Source organism: Oncorhynchus kisutch, linkage group LG15 (genome assembly GCF_002021735.2).
Source record: "Oncorhynchus kisutch isolate 150728-3 linkage group LG15, Okis_V2, whole genome shotgun sequence".
NCBI classification, from domain to species: Eukaryota; Metazoa; Chordata; class Actinopteri; order Salmoniformes; family Salmonidae; genus Oncorhynchus; species Oncorhynchus kisutch.
This window is the reverse complement of record NC_034188.2, coordinates 87,777,636-87,801,980: the sequence shown is the minus strand read 5'-3', so window position 1 is coordinate 87,801,980 and position 24,345 is coordinate 87,777,636. Positions and strand designations below refer to the sequence as shown.

The following is a 24,345-nucleotide window of genomic DNA, read 5'->3' as shown; positions in this document are numbered from 1 at the left end:
AACAGAGGGAGAAGGAGGGAGGGGAACAGAGGGAGAGGAACAAGGAGAGGGGGAGCAGAGGGAGAAGGAGGGAGGGGAGCAGAGGGAGATGGAGGGAGGGGAACAGAGGGAGGGGAGCAGAGGGAGGGGAACAGAGGGAGAGGAACAGAGGGAGGGAGAGGGAGGGAGGGAGAGGAAGGGAGGGGAGCAAAGGGAGAGGGAGGGAGGGAGAGGGAGGGAGGGTAGAGGGAGAGGAGGGAGACGAAGGGAGGGGAGCAGAGGGAGAGGGAGGGAGGGGAGCAGAGGGAGAGGAAGGAGGGGTGCAGAGGGAAAAGGAGGGAGGGGAGCAGAGGGAGATGGAGGGAGGGAGACGAAGGGAGGGGAGCAGAGGGAGAGGGAGGGAGGGAGAGGAAGGGAGGGGAGCAGAGGGAGAAGGAGGGAGGGGAGCAGAGGGAGAAGGAGGGAGGGGAGCAGAGGGAGAAGGAGGGAGGGGAGCAGAGGGAGATAGAGGGAGGGGAACAGAGGGAGGGGAGCAGAGGGAGGGGAACAGAGGGAGAGGAACAGAGGGAGGGAGAGGGAGGGAGGGAGGGAGAGGAAGGGAGGGGAGCAGAGGGAGAGGGAGGGAGGGAGAGGGAGAGGGAGAGGGAGGGAGGGAGGGAGACGAAGGGAGGGGAGCAGAGGGAGAGGAAGGGAGGGGAGCAGAGGGAGAGGAGCAGAGGGAGAGGAGCAGAGGGAGAGGGAGGGAGGGGTACAGAGGGAGAATAAGCCATGCAGCGGTCTTCAATCTGATGGGGAAACACTATACTACTCATCAGATGTGATGCGCACGTACACACACACTCTTATCCAGAGCCACTTGTATACATGTATACTTTTTCATTCTGGTCCCCCGTGGCAACACTGGCATGCCCTACCAACACACGTCATGCCCTACCAACGGAGCCACATGGGACACAAACACACACAGGCGCTATCACACACACACACACACACACACACACACACACACACACACAGGCGCGCACACACATTTTTATGGAGGCAGAGGGTTAGTCCAGGAACCAATCACTACCCCCCTGTGTGTTGTAGATCTTCAGGAAGAAGGATTGGCCCTAGACGAACTAAATGAACTGAGAGCATGAGAACATTCTGACATCCTGCTAGATATCGGCCTCCTCCAAACCTCCCTCACCACCAAACCTCCCTCACCACCAAACCTCCCTCCAAACCTCCCTCACCACCAAACCTCCCTCCAAACCTCCCTCACCACCAAACCTCCCTCACCACCATACCTCCCTCCAAACCTCCCTCACCACCATACCTCCCTCACCACCAAACCTCCCTCACCACCATACCTCCCTCACCACCAAACCTCCCTCACCACCAAACCTCCCACCATACCTCCCTCACCACCAAACCTCCCTCACCACCAAAACTCCCTCACCACCATACCTCCCTCACCACCATACCTCCCTCACCACCAAACCTCCCTCACCACCATACCTCCCTCACCACCAAACCTCCCTCACCACCATACCTCCCTCACCACCATACCTCCCTCACCACCAAACCTCCCTCACCACCATACCTCCCTCACCACCATACCTCCCTCACCACCAAACCTCCCTCACCACCATACCTACCTCCCTCACCACCATACCTCCCTCCAAACCAAACCTCCCTCACCACCAAACCTCCCTCACCACCAAACCTCCCTCACCACCAAACCTCCCTCACCACCATATCTCCCTCACCACCAAACCTCCCTCACCACCATACCTCCCTCACCACCATACCTCCCTCACCACCAAACCTCCCTCACCACCATACCTCCCTCACCACCATACCTCCCTCACCACCAAACCTCCCTCACCACCATACCTCCCTCACCACCAAACCTCCCTCACCACCAAACTTCCCTCCAACCTCCCTCACCACCAAACCTCCCTCACCACCATACCTCCCTCACCACCAAACCTACCTCACCACCAAACCTACCTCACCACCAAACCTACCTCACCACCATACCTCCCTCACCACCATATCTCCCTCACCACCAAACCTCCCTCACCACCATACCTCCCTCACCACCATACCTCCCTCACCACCAAACCTCCCTCACCACCAAACCTCCCTCACCACCAAACCTCCCTCACCACCATACCTCCCTCACCACCAAACCTACCTCACCACCAAACCTACCTCACCACCAAACCTCCCTCACCACCATACCTCCCTCACCACCATATCTCCCTCACCACCAAACCTCCCTCACCACCAAACCTACCTCACCACCAAACCTCCCTCCAACCTCCCTCACCACCAAACCTCCCTCACCACCATACCTCCCTCACCACCAAACCTACCTCACCACCAAACCTACCTCACCACCATACCTCCCTCACCACTATACCTCCCTCACCACCAAACCTCCCTCACCACCAAACTTCCCTCCAACCTCCCTCACCACCAAACCTCCCTCACCACCAAACCTCCCTCACCACCAAACCTACCTCACCGCCAAACCTACCTCACCACCAAACCTCCCTCACCACCATACCTCCCTCACCACCAAACCTCCCTCACCACCAAACCTCCCTCCAAACCTTCCTCACCACCATATCTCCCTCACCACCAAACCTCCCTCACCACCATACCTCCCTCACCACCATACCTCCCTCACCACCAAACCTCCCTCACCACCATCCTCCCTCACCACCAAACCTCCCTCACCACCAAACCTCCCTCACCACCAAACCTCCCTCACCACCAAACTTCCCTCCAACCTCCCTCACCACCAAACCTCCCTCACCACCATACCTCCCTCACCACCAAACCTACCTCACCACCAAACCTACCTCACCACCAAACCTACCTCACCACCATACCTCCCTCACCACCAAACCTCCCTCACCACCATACCTCCCTCACCACCATACCTCCCTCACCACCATACCTCCCTCACCACCAAACCTCCCTCACCACCAAACCTCCCTCACCACCATACCTACCTCACCACCAAACCTCCCTCACCACCATATCTCCCTCACCACCAAACCTACCTCACCACCAAACCTACCTCACCACCAAACCACCCTCACCACCAAACCTCCCTCACCACCAAACCTCCCTCACCACCAAACCTCCCTCACCACCAAACTTCCCTCCAACCTCCCTCACCACCAAACCTCCCTCACCACCAAACCTCCCTCACCACCAAACCTACCTCACCACCAAACCTACCTCACCACCAAACCTCCCTCACCACCCTACCTCCCTCACCACCAAACCTCCCTCACCACCATACCTCCCTCACCACCAAACATCCCTCACCACCAAACCTCCCTCACCACCAAACCTCCCTCACCACCAAACCTCCCTCACCACCAAACCTCCCTCACCACCAAACCTCCCCCCCCCTATCCTCCCGATCGCAGTACAGTTTACCTTGGAGCAGGAGCTAGGACAACAGGAGTTCTCTCACAACCCCAGGCCTGCTACCTCGACTGACAAACTAGTGAGCTTTCATCTCTGTTTGCGGTCGGACACGGTTTAGTCTCCCCTCCCCTGGTCCTCCGCTCTTCCAACCCTCCTCTCCCTCGCCTCCCCATTTCCCACACCTCTCTCGATCAGTCTCGGAATGCTTTCCGTCCGAGTCATCGGCTAGGCATCTCGATGTGAACGCAGATACCGTGGCGTTATTAACTATTTCACATTTATTCCCAGTTCTCTTTCTTTTCAGTTCCCGTTCGGCTCCACTTGAAACATATGGAACAAAACACATCAAATGGGATTTCACACTGGGGTAACAACCACAACGAGGAATAGGTGGGCTCCGCTCAGCTCCAGGGGAGAGGAACACACACCTCCCCACTCCCCACACTGGGGTAACAACCACAACGAGGAATAGGTGGGCTCCGCTCAGCTCCAGGGGAGAGGAACACACACCTCCCCACTCCCCACACTGGGGTAACAACCACAACGAAGAATAGGTGGGCTCCGCTCAGCTCCAGGGGAGAGGTACACACACCTCCCCACTCCCCACACTGGGGGTAACAACCACAACGAGGAATAGGTGGGCTCCGCTCAGCTCCAGGGGAGAGGAACACACACCTCCCCACTCCCCACACTGGGGTAACAACCACAACGAGGAATAGGTGGGCTCCGCTCAGCTCCAGGGGAGAGGAACACACACCTCCCCACTCCCCACACTGGGGTAACAACCACAACGAGGAATAGGTGGGCTCCGCTCAGCTCCAGGGGAGAGGAACACACACCTCCCCACTCCCCACACTGGGGTAACAACCACAACGAGGAATAGGTGGGCTCCGCTCAGCTCCAGGGGAGAGGAACACACACCTCCCCACTCCCCACACTGGGGTAACAACCACAACGAGGAATAGGTGGGCTCCGCTCAGCTCCAGGGGAGAGGAACACACACCTCCCCACTCCACACACTGGGGTAACAACCACAACGAGGAATAGGTGGGCTCCGCTCAGCTCCAGGGGAGAGGAACACACACCTCCCCACTGAGCAGTTTCCATTATAAAATCACATTACCATACTCTATTATTAACAGATAATACAGCTGACAGTTAATCCCTCTGAAGGGTTAAAGTTGATTATTTTGAGGGTCTTCTAAAGACAAGTGGAACCAACACCTCACCAAAACCCCATAAGACCCTTAAACAACACAACAGTTGATAACTGCAGCTGGCTAGTGGAGCACAGCGAAGTCTGGAGTCAATATGATACACTAAAATACACGCACGCTGAAGTCAATATGATACACTAAAATACACACACACGCTGAAGTCAATATGATACACTAAAATACACACACACACTGAAGTCAATATGACACACTAAAATACACACACACGCTGAAGTCAATATGACACACTAAAATACACACACACACTGAAGTCAATATGATACACTAAAATATATACACACTGAAGTCAATATGACACACTAAAATATATACGCACGCACGCACGCACGCACACACACACACACTGAAGTCTGGAGTCAATATGACACACTAAAATATATACGCACGCACGCACGCACGCACACGCACACACACACACACTGAAGTCTGGAGTCAATATGACACACTAAAATATATACGCACGCACGCACGCACGCACACACACACACACTGAAGTCTGGAGTCAATATGACACACTAAAATATATACGCACGCACGCACGCACGCACACGCACACACACACACACACTGAAGTCTGGAGTCAATATGACACACTAAAATATATACGCACGCACGCACGCACACGCACACACACACACACACTGAAGTCTGGAGTCAATATGACACACTAAAATATATACGCACGCACGCACGCACACACACACACACACTGAAGTCTGGAGTCAATATGACACACTAAAATATATACGCACGCACGCACGCACACACACACACTGAAGTCTGGAGTCAATATGATACACTAAAATATAAATATACACATGTATATATATATATATGATATAAAATCGAGCACACCGCCATGCAACCTCCATAGACAAACATTGGCTTTCAAAGTTGCACCGTCATAGGATGCCACCTTTTCAACAAGTCAGTTTGTGAAATTTCTGCCCTGATAGAGCTGTAAACTAAGTGCTGTTACTGTGAAGTGGAAACGTCTAGGAGCAACAACGGCTCAGCCGTGAAGTGGTAGGCCACGGCAAGCTACCAGAACGGATCCACCGAGTGCTGAATTGTGCAGCGTATTAAAATCATCTGTCCTCAGTTGCAATACTCACTACTGAGAACTGTTTGTCAGGAGCTTCATGAAAGGGGTTTCCATGGCCGTGCAGCCGCACACAAGCCTGAGATCACCAAGCGTCGGTTGGAGTGGTGTAAACCTCGCCTCCATTGAACTCTGGAGCAGTGGAAATGCGTTCTCTGGAGTGATGAATCACTCTTCACCATCTGGCAGTCCGACAGACAAATCTGGGTTTGGGGGATGCCAGAAGAACGCTACATGCCTGAATGCATAGTGCCAACTGTAAAGTTTGGTGGAGGAGGAATAATGGTCTGGGGCTGTTTTTCATGGTTCGGGCCCAGTGAGTTCCAGTGAAGGGAAATCTTAACGCTACAGCATTCAATGACATTCTAGATGATTCTGTGCTTCCAACTTTGTGGCAACAGTTTGAGGAAGACCCTTTCCTGTTTCAGCATGACAATGTCCCTGTGCACAAAGTTAGAAACACAGAAACACAACCTTCATTGAACCAGGCAAGTCAGTTAATTTTACCTTTATTTAACTAGGCAAGTCAGTTAAGAACAAATTCTTATTTTTAATGACGGCCTAGGAACAGTGTGTTAACTGCCTTGTTCAGGGGCAGAACAACAGATTTTTACCTCGTCAGCTCGGGGATTTGATCCAGCAAACTTTCGGTTACTGGCCCAACGCTCTATCCACTAGGCTACCTGCCGCCCCATCCCCCACATGTTGTGTGGGAGGGGCCTGGACAGGAAATGTGACGAGGCCTACAGCAACGCCATGTTGGGCTGATGAATTACAGGCAGCCTTGACACAGGGGTAAGGGGCTGTGACCCCCAGGCTGTGACCCCCAGGCTGTGACCCCCAGGCTGTGACCCCCAGGCTATGCCCCCCAGGTTGTGACCCCCAGGCTGTGACCCCCAGGCTGTGACCCCCAGGCTAAGACCCCCAGGCTGTGACCCCCAGGCTGTGACCCCCAGGCTATGACCCCCAGGCTGTGACCCCCAGGCTGTGACCCCCAGGCTGTGACCCCCAGGCTGTAAGGCTCAATAAAACACTTGACTTACACAAAATGTAATAGAGGCCACTTCCTTACTCCCAAATTGTTTAGAGAGGGGCAGTGTGCTTAAACACACACACACACACGTGTGTGTGTGTGTGTGTGTGTGTGCCTCCGCGTGTGTTTGGTGTGTGTGTGTGTGTGTGTGTGTGGTATGCCCAGTTTGTTCTTTAGAGACTTTAGCCACTAGAGAATAATCAATAATGGATCAAGACAAATGGAAAACAGATTGAGAGTTAAAGAGTAGCTGGCTATCTCCTTACTGTAATACTCTTCATATGGTTACCGTGCATCGTAACTTCACAACGCCCGTTCTCCTCTGAGAGACAATTAGGATAACAAGAGATCAATACAGACGTATTAAAAAAGGGACTGTTGTTGTACGTTGGTTTCAAAGATCATAAATTGAAGACAGATCAAACCCAGCTGTATATCGCTGCCAAAGGCGCTTCAACAAAGTACTGAGTAAAGTGTCTGAATATTTATGGAAACTTTTTTTTTTATACATTAGTTATATACATTTGTTTAAAAAAAACTTTAAAAACGCTTTTTTGCTTTGGCATTATAGGGTATTGTGATGTCATTATGGGGTATTGTGATGTCATTATGGGGTATTGTGATGTCATTATAGGGTATTGTGATGTCATTATGGGGTATTGTGATGTCATTATAGGGTATTGTGATGTCATTATGGGGTATTGTGATGTCATTATAGGGTATTGTGATGTCATTATGGGGTATTGTGATGTCATTATAGGGTATTGTGATGTCATTATGGGGTATTGTGATGTCATTATAGGGTATTGTGTGTAGATTGATGAGGGGGGAAAAAAAAACAATTTAATAATTTACAATAAGGCTGTAATGTTAAAAGAAAACTTAAATCTCTAATAGATAGATATGTATATATGTATATATACACATAGAGATGGTATAGAACCTGGAACTGACGCCAAGCAGGGTGGAGGTGAGGTGCCGAGATCACATGAGAACATGTCGAAGGAGAGATGCTAATCAGATGAACGTTTACACAACACATAGGTCATTGGTCCTCCAGGGCCTACAGTACTGGAATGTATCAGTTTAAATCCTGAACAAGAGACATCAAAATAAACAGACTGAATATGCTCCACAGGATCAGAGATAAGAAATCTAAAGAGAGATGCTTGAGAGACACCCGATACCAGGGCTCCTCGCTGAATAAAACATATTCTGCTCCAGAAATAGAGGCCGTGTGCTCGCCGGTTTCCAGCACCAAAGACGTCTGGCCGGGTCAGCGAGTGTACTAGAGCAGAAGGACTCTCACATACAGGTCTGTCTGGTAGATGTGGAGGATGGGACTGGATGGGACTTGGGCTACCGAGTGGCGCAGTGGTCTAAGGCACTCTATCTCAGTGCACTACAGTCCCTGGTTCGAATCCAGGCTGTATCACATTCGGCTGTGATTGGGAGTCCTATAGGGCAGCGAACAATTGGCCCAGCGTCGTTAGGGTTTGGCCGGTGTAGGCCGTCATTTTAAATAAGAAATTGTTCTTAATGGACTTGCCTAGTCACTTAATGTTAAAAAATAAATATATATTTGGATATGATCACTGAATTCAGACAGATGCTAAATCAGCAGGTGGGAATTAAATTCAAATGGGAATTAATTATATGAATACAGATATTAACTCAACAGGTCATTTAACTAGGAGGTAGATGATTGGACAGGTAATTTAATAGGAGTCAGAGATTGGACAGGTCATTTAATGGGAGTCAGAGATTGGACAGGTCATTTAATGGGAGTCAGAGATTGGACAGGTCATTTAATGGGAGTCAGAGATTGGACAGGCGATTTGAAAGGCGATGCAACTAGAGAAAGAGTCCTGGGAACCTAAGAATACAATTCTCAGATCTGCTTCCTGCTTCAGAGGAAACTTCAGATCCTTTGTGGAATGCATCGGAATGCATTGGAAAGCATCGGAATGCATTGGAAAGCATCGGAATGCATCGGAATGCTTCGGAAAGCATCGGAATGCATTGGAATGCATCGTGTGTATGGGAGTGTGTTTAACATGCGTCCCAGTGTTTCTCAGTACACTAGAGTTGTGTGGATGAGTGTGTTTGAGGTATGTGTTGTGGGTTGACATGTCACTGTCATTCGTTTCCCCACTCACCCTCCTGGTGTTGTCAAGGACCTTGGGGTCTGGCCGGCCGTAGTTGGGAGGGTTGGCGTGGGGGTCGTACCCCAGACGGGACAACATGGGGGCGATGACGGGCATGTCCCGCAGTACGTCCACAGGGATCTTGCCCACCCACTTGGATAAGGCCTCCACGTTGACCGGCTTGATCACCTGGTCTGTAGACCTCTCCACCCTGTAGAGAGAGAGAGAGAGAAACCACAGTTAGCAAGAGGTTAGCATTGTAGCGTGTGTCCCCCATAGAAGACCATTGACTAGCTAGCATCATTCAAGGCATCCTTGCTTGAGGTACTGGTACCCACTGATAGTTGGATTAGTGAGAACAATGAGATGGAAATCTACTTCCTGAATACCTCTAACAAGAGAAGAAGAAAGGCTGCTTTTTGGAGGTGATCGAACAGATGAACACACACCAGCATCCTCTAAAGGCGCCGCTAGTTGAACAACACCAGTGTCTTTCACGTTAGATTATTACCCTTGATAGCATGGTGTTAGCATTATTAAGGGATGGTTCAACTGTATCCCTTGATAGCATGATGTTAGCATTATTAAGGGATGGTTCAACTGTATCCCTTGATAGCATGGTGTTAGCATTATTAAGGGATGGTTCAACTGTATCCCTTGATAGCATGATGTTAGCATTATTAAGGGATGGTTCAACTGTATCCCTTGATAGCATGGTGTTAGCATTATTAAGGGATGGTTCAACTGTATCCCTTGATAGCATGGTGTTAGCATTATTAAGGGATGGTTCAACTGTATCCCTTGATAGCATGGTGTTAGCATTATTAAGGGATGGTTCAACTGTATCCCTTGATAGCATGATGTTAGCATTGTTATTAAGGAACGGTTCAACATTATCCCTTGATAGCATGGTGTTAGCATTATTAAGGGATGGTTCAACTGTATCCCTTGATAGCATGATGTTAGCATTGTTATTAAGGAACGGTTCAACATTATCCCTTGATAGCATGGTGTTAGCATTATTAAGGGATGGTTCAACTGTATCCCTTGATAGCATGGTGTTAGCATTGTTAAGGGATGGTTCAACTGTATCCCTTGATAGCATGGTGTTAGCATTATTAAGGAATGGTTCAACTGTATCCCTTGATAGCATGATGTTAGCATTGTTATTAAGGAACGGTTCAACATTATCCCTTGATAGCATGGTGTTAGCATTATTAAGGGATGGTTCAACTGTATCCCTTGATAGCATGATGTTAGCATTGTTATTAAGGAACGGTTCAACATTATCCCTTGATAGCATGGTGTTAGCACTATTAAGCTTGCCCAGGATGGCTCAGTGGACCAGCCCGTGTCACTGCAGGCAGCTAACTGCAAACTAATTGGCTCTAACTGGATCATGGGACAGAATTAAAGATGGCCCCCAAAGCTCCAGCCTCTCTCCAGCTCCAGGCCTCACAGTTAATGGGCTGAACACGTGTATTGTCTTTCCATTGAGATATGGGTCTCTCTCACTGTATCAGATCAAGACCCTATCCCCATGTCTGTGTCTCCATGCATTCTGGTTCCTTTATATGAGCAAGGAGACGAGACATTAGGACAACATTACCGACCTACACTGAGTGGATCTGGGCCTGGCTCCCCCCAAATTACCAAGATTTAGAGCAGTGATATTTAAAAAATTAATAACCATTCCATCACAATACCCTGGGTGGGGGGGGGGGACCCTGGGTGGGGGAGGGACAATGTCTGGACTGAAGCTTTTGTTTACAGAAAAATCTGAAAGTTGATCATTTATGGATGACCTTAAGAATGAGGATATTTGATCGTTTATTGGATAATGGGAACAAATGAAGTGTCAAGTTGTTTGATCATGCACCGCCGGCTGTGAGAAAGACCTGCAGCACGAACACACTGCCTGTACGACCCGTGTTGTTGAAGCAAGGCCGAGCTCTAGAGACCACAGCCCGGAACATCCCGCTTCTCGTTAGAACAGATCATCGCCATAGCAACAGCAGAGTTCTGTGTTCAGGGTTGACCTATTCTTTGTGTACTGCATTACTTTTGACCATAGCCCTTTTGGGTGCCATTGGGGGGGGGGACACACAGAATGGCTTGGAATGGTGTAGGGAGGGCTAACTCTTCGTGGTTACACCACAGCCAGGCGTTCGTCCGCCCGCCCGCCCGCCCGCCCGCCCGCCCGCCCGCCTGCGTTAAAGATGATCAGGTTGACACACTGTGTTCTCCCTGCCAGTGTGTTCTCCCTGCCAGTGTGTTCTCCCTGCCACTGTGTTCTCCCTGCCACTGTGTTCTCCCTGCCACTGTGTTCTCCCTGCCAGTGTGTTCTCCCTGCCACTGTGTTCTCCCTGCCACTGTGTTCTCCCTGCCAGTGTGTTCTCCCTGCCACTGTGTTCTCCCTGCCACTGTGTTCTCCCTGCCACTGTGTTCTCCCTGCCAATGTGTTCTCCCTGCCACTGTGTTCTCCCTGCCACTGTGTTCTCCCTGCCAGCAATGAGGAGAGATTCATACAAAGAGCAGGAGAGTGGGCAGCCATCCCCCAGCCTCGATTCAAATCATCAGGAGAGTGGGCAGCCATCCCCCAGCCTCGATTCAAATCATCAGGAGAGTGGGCAGCCATCCCCCAGCCTTGATTCAAATCAGCAGGAGAGTGGACACATAGTGCACTACTTTTGACCAGGACCATAGGGCTCTGTTCCCTACATAGGGCACTATTTTTGACCAGGACCATAGGGCTCTGTTCCCTACGTAGGGCACTACTTTTGACCAGGACCATAGGGCTCTGTTCCCTACATAGTGCACTACTTTTGACCAAGACCATAGGGCTCTGTTCCCTACATAGTGCACTACTTTTGACCAGGACCATAGGGCTCTGTTCCCTACGTAGGGCACTATTTTTGACCAGGACCATAGGGCTCTGTTCCCTACGTAGGGCGTAGACCAGGGCGTTGACAGTCTAAATAGATGCTGAAGAAGGTATTTATTTTCTCTCTTCCTCTTTATAATTGCGTGTATAAGACGATGTCTGAGGTTCGACCCACATTGACATTCAAGGCGCCTGTTGTCATCCTTTCTACAGTACAGTATGTGTGGGCCATGAGCTGAATGCTGGTACCGTTTAGTTTTTGACTTGCCCTAAGTTAACTAGTCTTATTTTTTACACATGGGGACCTATCAGCCAATGAAATCTCTCTCATGGGAAACGTATGTTAACATTGCCAAAGCAAGTGAACTTGATAAACAAAAGTGAAATAAACAAAACAAAAAAAACTGTAAACAAGAATTCCAAAATATATCATGTGTAAAAAGTTCAAGTATAAAAGGGAAAATAAATAAACATAAATATAGGTTGTATTTACTGAGGGAAATGTAGGAAGTGCAGCTCAGTTTCCACCTCATTTTGTGGGCAGTGAGCACATAGCGTGTCTTCTCTTGAGAGCCATGTCTGCCTACGGCGGCCTTTCTCAATATCAAATCAAATCAAATCAAATTTATTTATATAGCCCTTCGTACATCAGCTGATATCTCAAAGTGCTGTACAGAAACCCAGCCTAAAACCCCAAACAGCAAGCAATGCAGGTGGAGAAGCACGGTGTCTAGGAAAAACTCCCTAGAAAGGCCAATACCTAGGAAGAAACCTAGAGAGGAACCAGGCTATGTGGGGTGGCCAGTCCTCTTCTGGCTGTGCCGGGTGGAGATTATAACAGAACATGGTCAAGATGTTCAATGTTCATAAATGACCAGCATGGTCGAATAATAATAAGGCAGAACAGTTGAAACTAGAGCAGCAGCACAGTCAGGTGGAAGTTGAAACTGGAGCAGCAGCATGGCCAGGTAGACTGGGGACAGCAAGGAGTCATCATGTCAGGTAGTCCTGGGGCATGGTCCTAGGGCTCAGGTCAGTTGAAACTGGAACAGCAGCATAGCAAGGCTATGCTCACTGAGTCTGTACATAGTCAAAGCTTTCCTTAATTTTGGGTCAGTCACAGTGGTCAGGTATTCTGCCACTGTGTACTCTCTGTTTAGGGCCAAATAGAATTCTAGTTTGCTCTGTTTTTTAGTAAATTCTTTCCAATATGTCAAGTAATTATCTTTTTGGTTTCTCATGATTTGGTTGGGTCTAATTGTGCTGCTGTCCTGGGGCTCTGTATGGTGTGTTTGTGTTTGTGAACAGAGCCCCAGGACCAGCTTGCTTAGGGGACTCTTCTCCAGGTTCATTTCACTGTAGGTGATGGCTTTGTTATGGAAGGTTTGGGAATCGCTTCCTTTTAGGTGGTTATAGAATTTAACAGCTCTTCTCTGGATTTTGATAGTTAGCGATTTTGGCCCAATTCTGCTCTGCATTATTTGGTGTTTTACATTGTTCTCTCTCAAGGTCAGAATGAGTCATGTTTGTTCCTCAGAGTCTATCAGTTTGTTTTGCTATATAGATATCGCTCCATATTTTCTCTCCCCCCCTCGGCCTAAGTTGTCCCCTCGGCCTAAGTTGTCCCCTCGGCCTAAACTCACCCTCTCTCTAAGTGGGTGTTTGGACTGCAGACTTTCTCTTGCGCTTTCAGAAACCATCTTATTGTCCTTCCTTTGTCCTCCAGAGTTGAACAAAAACAGTTGTCTATCAATCATTGAGATACAGAGAGAGGGAGAGACAGACATAATTAAAAGCACAAACTTTACTAAATTATAACAGACCTAGAAAGTTAGAACCCAAGCCCCCTTTTGAGCTGAGCCTACACCAGCCCCAGCAACACAGCTCTGGGGTCCCTACACCCCTTCCCTGCATCTCATGTTTCCTGGTCTTCCACACTGCCCTTTAGGCCTGCACCAATAAGCAACTACCTAGGACAGTACCTTCACCTATTGGTTACAGTATACAGAGGCCCTCCAACATACAGGTCCAGAGTCAGTCCCTACCCCAGGCCTATTGATTACAGTATACCGAGGCCCTCCAACATACAGATCCAGAGTCAGCCCCTACCCCAGGCCTATTGGTTACAGTATACCGAGGCCCTCCAACATACAGGTCCAGAGTCAGTCCCTACCCCAGGCCTATTGGTTACAGTATACAGAGGCCCTCCAACATACAGGTCCAGAGTCAGTCCCTACCCCAGGCCTATTGATTACAGTATACCGAGGCCCTCCAACATACAGGTCCAGAGTCAGTCCCTACCCCAGGCCTATTGGTTACAGTATTTTTTTATTTTTTATTTTACCTTTATTTAACCAGGTAGGCAAGTTGAGAACAAGTTCTCATTTACAATTGCGATCTGGCCAAGATAAAGCAAAGCAGTTCGACAGATACAACGACACAGAGTTACACATGGAGTAAAACAGACATACAGTCAATAATACAGTATAAACAAGTCTATATACAATGTGAGCAAATGAGGTGAGATAAGGGAGGTAAAGGCAAAAAAAAGCCCATGGTGGCAAAGTAAATACAATATAGCAAGTAAAACACTGGAATGGTAGATTTGCAATGGAAGAATGTGCAAAGTACAAATAAAAATAATGGGGTGCAAAGGAGCAAAATAAATTAATTAATTAAATACAGTAGGGAAAGAGGTAGTTGTTTGGGCTAAATTATAGGTGGGCTATGTACAGGTGCAGTAATCTGTGAGCTGCTCTGACAGTTGGTGCCTAAAGCTAGTGAGGGAGATAAGTGTTTCCAGTTTCAGAGATTTTTGTAGTTCGTTCCAGTCATTGGCAGCAGAGAACTGGAAGGAGAGGCGGCCAAAGAAAGAATTGGTTTTGGGGGTGACTAGAGAGATATACCTGCTGGAGCACGTGCTACAGGTGGGAGATGCTATGGTGACCAGCGAGCTGAGATAAGGGGGGACTTTACCTAGCAGGGTCTTGTAGATGACATGGAGCCAGTGGGTTTGGCGACGAGTATAAAGCGAGGGCCAGCCAACGAGAGCGTACAGGTCGCAATGGTGGGTAGTATATGGGGCTTTGGTGACAAAACGGATTGCACTGTGATAGACTGCATCCAATTTGTTGAGTAGGGTATTGGAGGCTATTTTGTAAATGACATCACCAAAGAGGGAAACAGGGAAAGAGAGAGAGAGGGAAAGAGAGAGAGAGGGAGCTAGGTCACAGCTGGGGTTGCCGGCTAGCTAGGTCACAGCTGGGGTTGCCGGCTAGCTAGGTCACAGCTGGGGTTGCCGGCTAGCTAGGTCACAGCTGGGGTTGCCGGCTAGCTAGGTCACAGCTGGGGTTGCCGGCTAGCTAGGTCACAGCTGGGATTGCCGGCTAGCTAGGTCACAGCTGGGATTGCCGGCTAGCTAGGTCACAGCTGGGATTGCCGGCTAGCTAGGTCACAGCTGGGATTGCCGGCTAGCTAGGTCACAGCTGGGGTTGCCGGCTAGCTAGGTCACAGCTGGGGTTGCCGGCTAGCTAGGTCACAGCTGGGGTTGCCGGCTAGCTAGGTCACAGCTGGGGTTGCCGGCTAGCTAGGTCACAGCTGGGATTGCCGGCTAGCTAGGTCACAGCTGGGGTTGCCGGCTAGCTAGGTCACAGCTGGGGTTGCCAGCTAGCTAGGCCTATTTCTGCTGTCTAACTCTGCATGTTTAATGCAGAGTCTGGCCTCTCCATAGCTCCTGTGTGTGTGTGTGTGTGTGTGTGTGTGTGTGTGTGTGTGTGTGTGTGTGTGTGTGTGTGTGTGTGTGTGTGTGTGTGTGTGTGTGTGTGTGTGTGTGTGTGTATCGAACAATACATCAACCCTCTTCAGGGGGGCATAATGGGGGCATCAGAGAAAGAAAGCGGGAGGGAGAGATGGAGTGAGGGAGAGATGGAGTGAGGGAGAGAGAGATGGTAAAATGCATGAATATTGAACAGTAAATTAACTCATCAGGGTGTCATCTGCAGCTGCTCCAAATAGATTAAAATATAAAACAGACAACACGCTTTCAGCCTCAACGACCTCCAAGAGAGATGAGCAAGGAGATGTGTGTGTGTGAGTGTACGTGTGTGTGTGTGTGTGAGTGAGAGAGAGAGAGAGAGAGAGAGAACGTATGGGTGTGTGTGTGTGAGAGTACGTATGGGTGTGTGAGAGAGTACGTATGGGTGTGTGTGTGTGAGAGAGTACATATGGGTGTATGTGTGTGTGTGTGTGTGAGAGAGTACGTATGTGTGTGTGTGTGTGTGTGTGTGTGAGAGAGTACGTATGGGTGTGTGTGTGTGTGAGAGAGTACGTATGGGTGTGTGTGTGTGAGAGAGTACGTATGGGTGTGTGTGTGAGAGAGTACGTATGGGTGGGTGTGTGTGTGAGAGTACGTATGGGTGGGTGTGTGTGAGAGAGTAAGTATGGGTGTGTGTGTGTGTGTGAGAGTACGTATGGGTGTGTGTGTGTGTGTGTGAGAGTACGTATGGGTGTGTGTGTGTGTGTGTGAGAGTAACGTATGGGTGTGTGTGTGTGTGAGAGTACGTATGGGTGTGTGTGTGTGAGAGAGTACGTATGGGTGTGTGTGTGTGAGAGAGTACGTATGGGTGGGTGTGTGTGAGAGAGTACGTATGGGTGGGTGTGAGAGAGAGAGTACGTATGGGTGTGTGTGTGTGAGAGAGTACGTATGGGTGGGGTGTGTGTGAGAGAGTACGTATGGGTGGGTGTGAGAAAGAGAGTACGTATGGGTGGGTGTGAGAGAGAGAGAGTACGTATGGGTGTGTGTGTGTGAGAGAGTACGTATGGGTGGGTGTGTGTGAGAGAGTACGTATGGGTGGGTGTGTGTGAGAGAGTCCGTATGGGTGGGTGTGAGAGAGAGAGTACGTATGGGTGTGTTGTGTGTGTGTGTGTGTGAGAGTACGTATGGGTGTGGTGTGTGTGAGAGAGTACGTATGGGTGGGGTGTGTGTGAGAGAGTACGTATGGGTGGGTGTGTGTGAGAGAGTACGTATGGGTGGGGGTGAGAGAGAGAGTACGTATGGGTGTGTGTGTGTGAGAGAGTACGTATGGGTGTGTGTGTGTGAGAGAGTACGTATGGGTGTGTGTGTGTGTGTGTGTGTGAGAGTATGTATGGGTGTGTGTGTGAGAGAGTACGTATGGGTGTGTGTGTGTGAGAGAGTACGTATGGGTGGGTGTGGTGTGAGAGAGTACGTATGGGTGTGTGCCGTGTGTGAGAGTACGTATGGGTGTGTGTGTGTGAGAGAGTACGTATGGGTGGGTGTGTGTGAGAGAGTACGTATGTGTGTGTGTGTGTGTGTGTGTGTGTGTGTGAGAGTACGTATGGGTGTGTGTGTGAGAGAGTACGTATGGGTGTGGTGTGTGTGAGAGAGTACGTATGGGTGGGTGTGTGTGAGAGAGTACGTATGGGTATGTGTGTGTGTGAGAGTACGTATGGGTGTGTGTGTGTGAGAGAGTACGTATGGGTGGGTGTGTGTGAGAGAGTACGTATGGGTGTGTGTGTGTGAGAGAGTGCGTAGGGGTGTGTGTGTGAGAGTACGTATGGGTGGTGTGTGTGAGAGTACGTATGGGTGTGTGTGTGTGAGAGAGTACGTATGGGTGTGTGTGTGTGAGAGAGTACGTATGGGTGTGTGTGTGTGAGAGAGTACGTATGGGTGTGTGTGTGTGAGAGAGTACGTATGGGTGTGTGTGTGAGAGAGTACGTATGGGTGTGTGTGTGAGAGAGTACGTATGGGTGGGTGTGTGTGAGAGAGTACGAATGGGTGGGTGTGTGTGAGAGTACGTATGGGGTGGGTGAGAGAGTACGTATGGGTGGGTGTGTGAGAGAGAGTACGTATGGGTGGGTGTGTGTGAGAGAGTACGTATGGGTGTGTGTGTGTGAGAGAGTGTGTATGGTGGGGTGTGAGAGAGAGAGTACGTATGGGTGGGTGTGTGAAAGAGTACGTATGGGTGGGTGTGTGTGAGAGAGTAACGTATGGGTGTGTGTGTGTGTGAGAGTACGTATGGGTGTGTGTGTGAGAGTACGTATGGGTGGGTGTGTGTGAGAGAGTGTATATGGGTGGGTGTGAGAGAGAGAGTACATATGGGTGGGTGTGTGAAAGAGAGTACGTATGGGTGGGTGTATGAGAGAGTACGTATGGGTGGGTGTGTGTGTGAGAGTACGTATGGTGTGTGGTGTGTGAGAGTACGTATGGGTGTGTGTGTGTGAGAGAGTACGTATGGGTGTGTGTGTGTGAGAGAGTACGTATGGGTGGGTGTGTGTGAGAGAGTACGTATGGGTGGGTGTGAGAGAGAGAGTACGTATGGGTGTGTGTGTGTGAGAGAGTACGTATGGGTGGGTGTGTGTGAGAGAGTACGTATGGGTAGGTGTGTGTGAGAGTACGTATGGGTGGGTGAGAAAGTACGTATGGGTGGGTGTGTGAGAGAGTACGTATGGGTGGGTGTGTGTGAGAGAGTACGTATGGGTGTGTGTGTGTGAGAGAGTGTGTATGGGTGGGTGTGAGAGAGAGAGTACGTATGGGTGGGTGTGTGAGAGAGAGTACGTATGGGTGGGTGTGTGTGAGAGAGTACGTATGGGTGGGTGTGCGTGAGAGAGTACGTATGGGTGGGTGTGTGTGAGAGAGTACGTATGGGTGGGTGTGTGTGAGAGAGTACGTATGGGTGGGTGTGTGTGAGAAAGTACGTATGGGTGTGTGTGTGTGTGAGAGTACGTATGGGTGTGTGTGTGTGAGAGAGTACGTATGGGTGTGTGTGTGTGAGAGAGTACGTATGGGCGTGTGTGTGTGAGAGAGTACGTATGGGTGGGTGTGTGTGTGAGAGAGTACGTATGGGTGGGTGTGTGTGTGAGAGTACGTATGGGTGTGTGTGTGAGAGTACGTATGGGTGGGTGTGGTGTGTGAGAGTACGTATGGGTGTGTGTGTGAGAGTACGTATGGGTGTGTGTGTGTGAGAGAGTACGTATGGGTGGGTGTGTGTGAGAGAGTACGTATGGGTAGGTGTGTGTGAGAGTACGTATGGGTGGGTGAGAAAGTACGTATGGGTGGGTGTGTGAGAGAGTACGTATGGGTGGGTGTGTGTGAGAGAGTACGTATGGGTGTGTGTGTGTGAGAGAGTGTGTATGGGTGGGTGTGAGAGAGAGAGTACGTATGGGTGGGTGTGTGAGAGAGAGTACGTATGGGTGGGTGTGTGTGAGAGAGTACGTATGGGTGGGGTGTGCGTGAGAGAGTACGTATGGGTGGGTGTGTGTGAGAGAGTACGTATGGGTGGGTGTGTGTGAGAGAGTACGTATGGGTGGGTGTGTGTGAGAAAGTACGTATGGGTGTGTGTGTGTGTGAGAGTACGTATGGGTGTGTGTGTGTGAGAGAGTACGTATGGGTGTGTGTGTGTGAGAGAGTACGTATGGGCGTGTGTGTGTGAGAGAGTACGTATGGGTGGGTGTGTGTGTGAGAGAGTACGTATGGGTGGGTGTGTGTGTGAGAGTACGTATGGGTGGGTGTGTGTGAGAGTACGTATGGGTGGGTGTGTGTGAGAGAGTGTGTATGGGTGGGTGTGAGAGAGAGAGTACGTATGGGTGGGTGTGTGAGAGAGAGTACGTATGGGTGGGTGTATGAGAGAGTACGTATGGGTGGGTGTGTGTGTGCGAGTACATATGGGTGGGTGTGAGAGTAACGTATGGGTGTGTGGTGAGAGTACGTATGGGTGGGTGTGTGTGAGAGAGTACGTATGGGTGGGTGTGTGAGAGAGAGTACGTATGGGTGGGTGTGTGTGAGAGTACGTATGGGTGGGTGTGTGTGAGAGAGTACGTATGGGTGGGTGTGTTGAAGAGAGTACGTATGGGTGGGGTGTGTGTGAGAGAGTGTGTATGGGTGGGTGTGAGAGAGAGAGTACGTATGGGTGGGTGTGTGGAGAGAGTAGTACGTAAGGGTGGGTGTGTGTGAGAGAGTACGTATGGGGGGGTGTGTGAGAGAGTACGTATGGGTGGGGTGTGTGTGAGAGAGTACGTATGGGTGGGTGTGTGTGAGAGAGTACGTATGGGTGGGTGTGTGTGAGAGAGTACGTATGGGTGGGTGTGTGTGAGAGAGTACGTATGGGTGGGTGTGTGTGTGAGAGTACGTATGGGTGTGTGTGTGTGAGAGTACGTATGGGTGTGTGTGTGTGTGTGTGAGAGTACGTATGGGTGTGTGTGTGTGTGTGTGTGAGAGTACGTATGGGTGTGTGTGTGTGAGAGAGTACGTATGGGTGTGTGTGTGTGAGAGAGTACGTATGGGTGGGTGTGTGTGAGAGAGTACGTATGGGTGGGTGTGTGTGTGAGAGTACGTATGGGTGTGTGTGTGAGAGTACGTATGGGTGGGTGTGTGTGAGAGAGTGTGTATGGGTGGGTGTGAGAGAGAGAGTACGTATGGGTGGGTGTATGAGAGAGTACGTATGGGTGTGTGTGTGTGTGAGAGTACGTATGGGTGGGTGTGAGAGTACGTATGGGTGTGTGTGAGAGTACGTATGGGTGGGTGTGTGTGAGAGAGTACGTATGGGTGGGTGTGTGAGAGAGAGTACGTATGGGTGGGGTGTGTGTGAGAGAGTACGTATGGGGTGGGTGTGAGAGAGAGAGTACGTATGGGTGTGTGTGTGTGAGAGAGTACGTATGGGTGTGTGTGTGTGTGAGAGAGTACGTATGGGTGTGTGTGTGTGAGAGAGTACGTATGGGTGGGTGTGTGTGTGTGAGAGAGTACGTATGGGTGGGTGTGTGTGAGAGAGTACGTATGGGTGGGTGTGTGTGAGAGAGTACGTATGGTGGGTGTGAGAGAGAGTACGTATGGGTGGGTGTGTGTGAGAGAGTAACGTATGGGTGGGTGTGAGAGAGAGAGTACGTATGGGTGTGTGTGTGTGTGTGTGAGAGTACGTATGGGTGTGTGTGTGTGAGAGAGTACATATGGGTGGGTGTGTGTGAGAGAGTACGTATGGGTGGGTGTGTGTGAGAGAGTACGTATGGGTGGGTTGTGTGTGGAGAGAGTACGTATGGGTGGGTGTGAGAGAGAGTTACGTATGGGTGGGGTGTGTTTAGAGAGTACGTATGGGTGGGTGTGAGAGAGAGAGTACGTATGGGTGTGTGTGTGTGTGTGAGAGTACGTATGGGTGTGTGTGTGTGAGAGAGTACGTATGGGTGTGTGGTGTGTGAGAGTACGTATGGGTGGGGTGTGTGAGAGAGTACGTATGGGTGGGTGTGTGTGTGAGAGTACGTATGGGGTGTGTGTGTGTGAGAGTACGTATGGGTGTGTGTGTGTGTGTGTGAGAGTACGTATGGGTGTGGTGTGTGTGTGTGTGAGAGTACGTATGGGTGTGTGTGTGTGAGAGAGTACGTATGGGTGTGTGTGTGTGCGCGAGTCCGTATGGGTGGGTGTGTGTGAGAGAGTACGTATGGGTGGGTGTGTGTGTGAGAGTACGTATGGGTGTGTGTGTGAGAGTACGTATGGGTGGGTGTGTGTGAGAGAGTGTGTATGGGTGGGTGTGAGAGAGAGAGTACGTATGGGTGGGTGTATGAGAGAGTACGTATGGGTGGTGTGTGTGTGAAGAGTACGTATGGGTGGGTGTGAGAGTACGTATGGTGTGTGTGCGAAGTACGTATGGGTGGGTTGTGTGTGAGAGTACGTATGGGTGGGTGGTGTGAGAGAGCGTACGTATGGGTGGGTGTGTGTGAGAGCGTCCGTATGGGTGGTGTGAAGAGAGAGTACGTATGGGTGTGTGTGTGTGAGAGAGTACGTATGGTGTGTGTGTGTGTGAGAGAGTCCGTCTGGGTGTGTGTGTGTGAGAGAGTACGTCTGGGTGGGTGTGTGTGTGTGAGCGAGTACGTATGGTGGGTTGTGTGTGAGAGAGTACGTATGGGGTGGGTGTGTGTGAGAGAGTCCGTATGGGTGGGTGTGAGAGAGAGTACGTATGGGTGGGTGTGTGAGAGCGTACCGTATGGGTGGGTGTGAGAGAGAGAGTACGTATGGGTGTGTGTGTGTGTGTGTGAGAGTACGTATGGGTGTGTGTGTGTGAGAGAGTACATATGGGTGGGTGTGTGTGAGAGAGTACGTATGGGTGGTGTGTGTGGAGAGAGTCGTATGGGTGGGTGTGTGTGAGAGAGTACGTATGGTGGGTGTGAGAGAGAGAGTACGTATGGGTGGGTGTGTGTTAGAGAGTACGTATGGGTGGGTGTGAGAGAGAGAGTACGTATGGGTGTGTGTGTGTGTGTGAGAGTACGTATGGGTGTGTGTGTGTGAGAGAGTACGTATGGGTGTGTGTGTGTGAGAGTACGTATGGGTGTGTGTGTGTGAGAGAGTACGTATGGGTGTGTGTGTGTGAGAGAGTACGTATGGGTGTGTGTGTGTGTGAGAGTACGTATGGGTGTGTGTGTGTGAGAGTACGTATGGGTGTGTGTGTGAGAGAGTACGTATGGGTGGGTGTGTGTGAGAGAGTACGTATGGGTGTGTGTGTGTGAGAGAGTGTGTATGGGTGGGTGTGAGAGAGAGAGTACGTATGGGTGTGTGTGTGAGAGAGTACGTATGGGTGTGTGTGTGAGAGAGTACGTATGGGTGGGTGTGTGTGAGAGAGTACGTATGGGTGGGTGTGTGAGAGTACGTATGGGTGGGGGAGAGAGTACGTATGGGTGGGTGTGTGAGAGAGAGTACGTATGGGTGTGTGTGTGTGAGAGAGTACGTATGGGTGTGTGTGTGTGAGAGAGTGTGTATGGGTGGGTGTGAGAGAGATTACGTATGGGTGGGTGTGAGAGAGTGTGAGAGAGTGTGTATGGGTGGGTGTGAGAGAGAGAGTACGTATGGGTGGGTGTGTGAGAGAGAGTACGTATGGGTGGGTGTGTGTGAGAGAGTACGTATGGGTGGGTGTGTGTGAGAGAGTACGTATGGGTGTGTGTGTGTGAGAGAGTACGTATGGGTGTGTGTGTGTGTGAGAGTACGTATGGGTGTGTGTGTGTGAGAGTACGTATGGGTGTGTGTGTGTGTGAGAGTACGTATGGGTGTGTGTGTGTGAGAGAGTACGTATGGGTGGGTGTGTGTGAGAGAGTACGTATGGGTGGGTGTGTGTGTGAGAGTACGTATGGGTGTGTGTGTGAGAGTACGTATGGGTGGGTGTGTGTGAGAGAGTGTGTATGGGTGGGTGTGAGAGAGAGTACGTATGGGTGGGTGTATGAGAGAGTACGTATGGGTGGGTGTGTGTGAGAGTACGTATGGGTGGGTGTGAGAGTACGTATGGGTGTGTGTGTGTGAGAGAGTACGTATGGGTGTGTGTGTGTGAGAGAGTACGTATGGGTGTGTGTGTGTGAGAGAGTACGTATGGGTGGGTGTGTGTGAGAGAGTACGTATGGGTGTGTGTGTGTGTGAGAGTACGTATGGGTGGGTGAGAGAGTACGTATGGGTGGGTGTGTGAGAGAGAGTACGTATGGGTGGGTGTGTGTGAGAGAGTACGTATGGGTGTGTGTGTGTGAGAGAGTGTGTATGGGTGGGTGTGAGAGAGAGTACGTATGGGTGGGTGTGTGAGAGAGAGTACGTATGGGTGTGTGTGTGTGAGAGAGTACGTATGGGTGGGTGTGTGTGAGAGAGTACGTATGGGTGGGTGTGTGAGAGAGTACGTATGGGTGGGTGTGTGTGAGAGAGTACGTATGGGTGTGTGTGTGTGTGAGAGTACGTATGGGTGTGTGTGTGTGAGAGTACGTATGGGTGTGTGTGTGTGTGTGTGTGAGAGTACGTATGGGTGTGTGTGTGTGAGAGAGTACGTATGGGTGGGTGTGTGTGAGAGAGTAGTATGGGTGGGTGTGTGTGTGAGAGTACGTATGGGTGGGTGTGAGAGTACGTATGGGTGTGTGTGTGTGAGCGCGTACGTATGGGTGTGTGTGTGTGAGGCGTACGTATGGGTGTGTGTGTGTGAAGAGTACGTATGGGTGGGTGTGTGTGAGAGAGTACGTATGGGTGTGTGTGTGTGTGAGAGTACGTATGGGTGGGTGAGAGAGTACGTATGGGTGGGTGTGTGAGAGAGAGTACGTATGGGTGGGTGTGTGTGAGAGAGTACGTATGGGTGTGTGTGTGTGAGAGAGTGTGTCTGGGTGGGTGTGCGAAGAGAGTCCGTATGGGTGGGTGTGTGAGCGAGAGTACGTATGGGTGTGTGTGTGTGCGCGAGTACGTATGGGTGGGTGTGGTGCGAGAGTCCGTATGGGTGGGTGTGTGAAGAGCGTACGTATGGGTGGGTGTGTGTGAGAGAGTACGTATGGGTGTGTGTGTGTGTGAGAGTACGTATGGGTGTGTGTGTGTGAGAGTACGTATGGTGTGTGTGTTGTGTGTGTGAGACGTACGTATGGGTGTGTGTGTGTGCGAGAGTACGTATGGGTGGGTGTGTGTGAGAGAGTACGTATGGGTGGGTGTGTGTGTGAGAGTACGTATGGGTGGGTTGAGAGTACGTATGGGTGTGTGTGAGAGTAACGTATGGGTGGTGTGTGTGAGAGAGTAC

The 24,345-nt window shown here is 50.4% G+C and overlaps 1 protein-coding gene across 2 annotated transcripts in view; it reads right to left on the bottom strand.

The window, feature by feature from the left end:
- LOC109884214 (protein-tyrosine sulfotransferase 1-like) overlaps positions 1-24,345 on the bottom strand; it is a 90,032-nt gene that overhangs the window by 26,438 nt on the left and 39,249 nt on the right. For both annotated transcript variants that reach the window (XM_031791252.1, XM_031791253.1), the window contains exon 3: positions 8,950-9,148. In XM_031791252.1, coding sequence (XP_031647112.1) covers positions 8,950-9,148 — 199 coding nt within the window. The remainder of the gene's footprint in view (positions 1-8,949; positions 9,149-24,345) is intronic.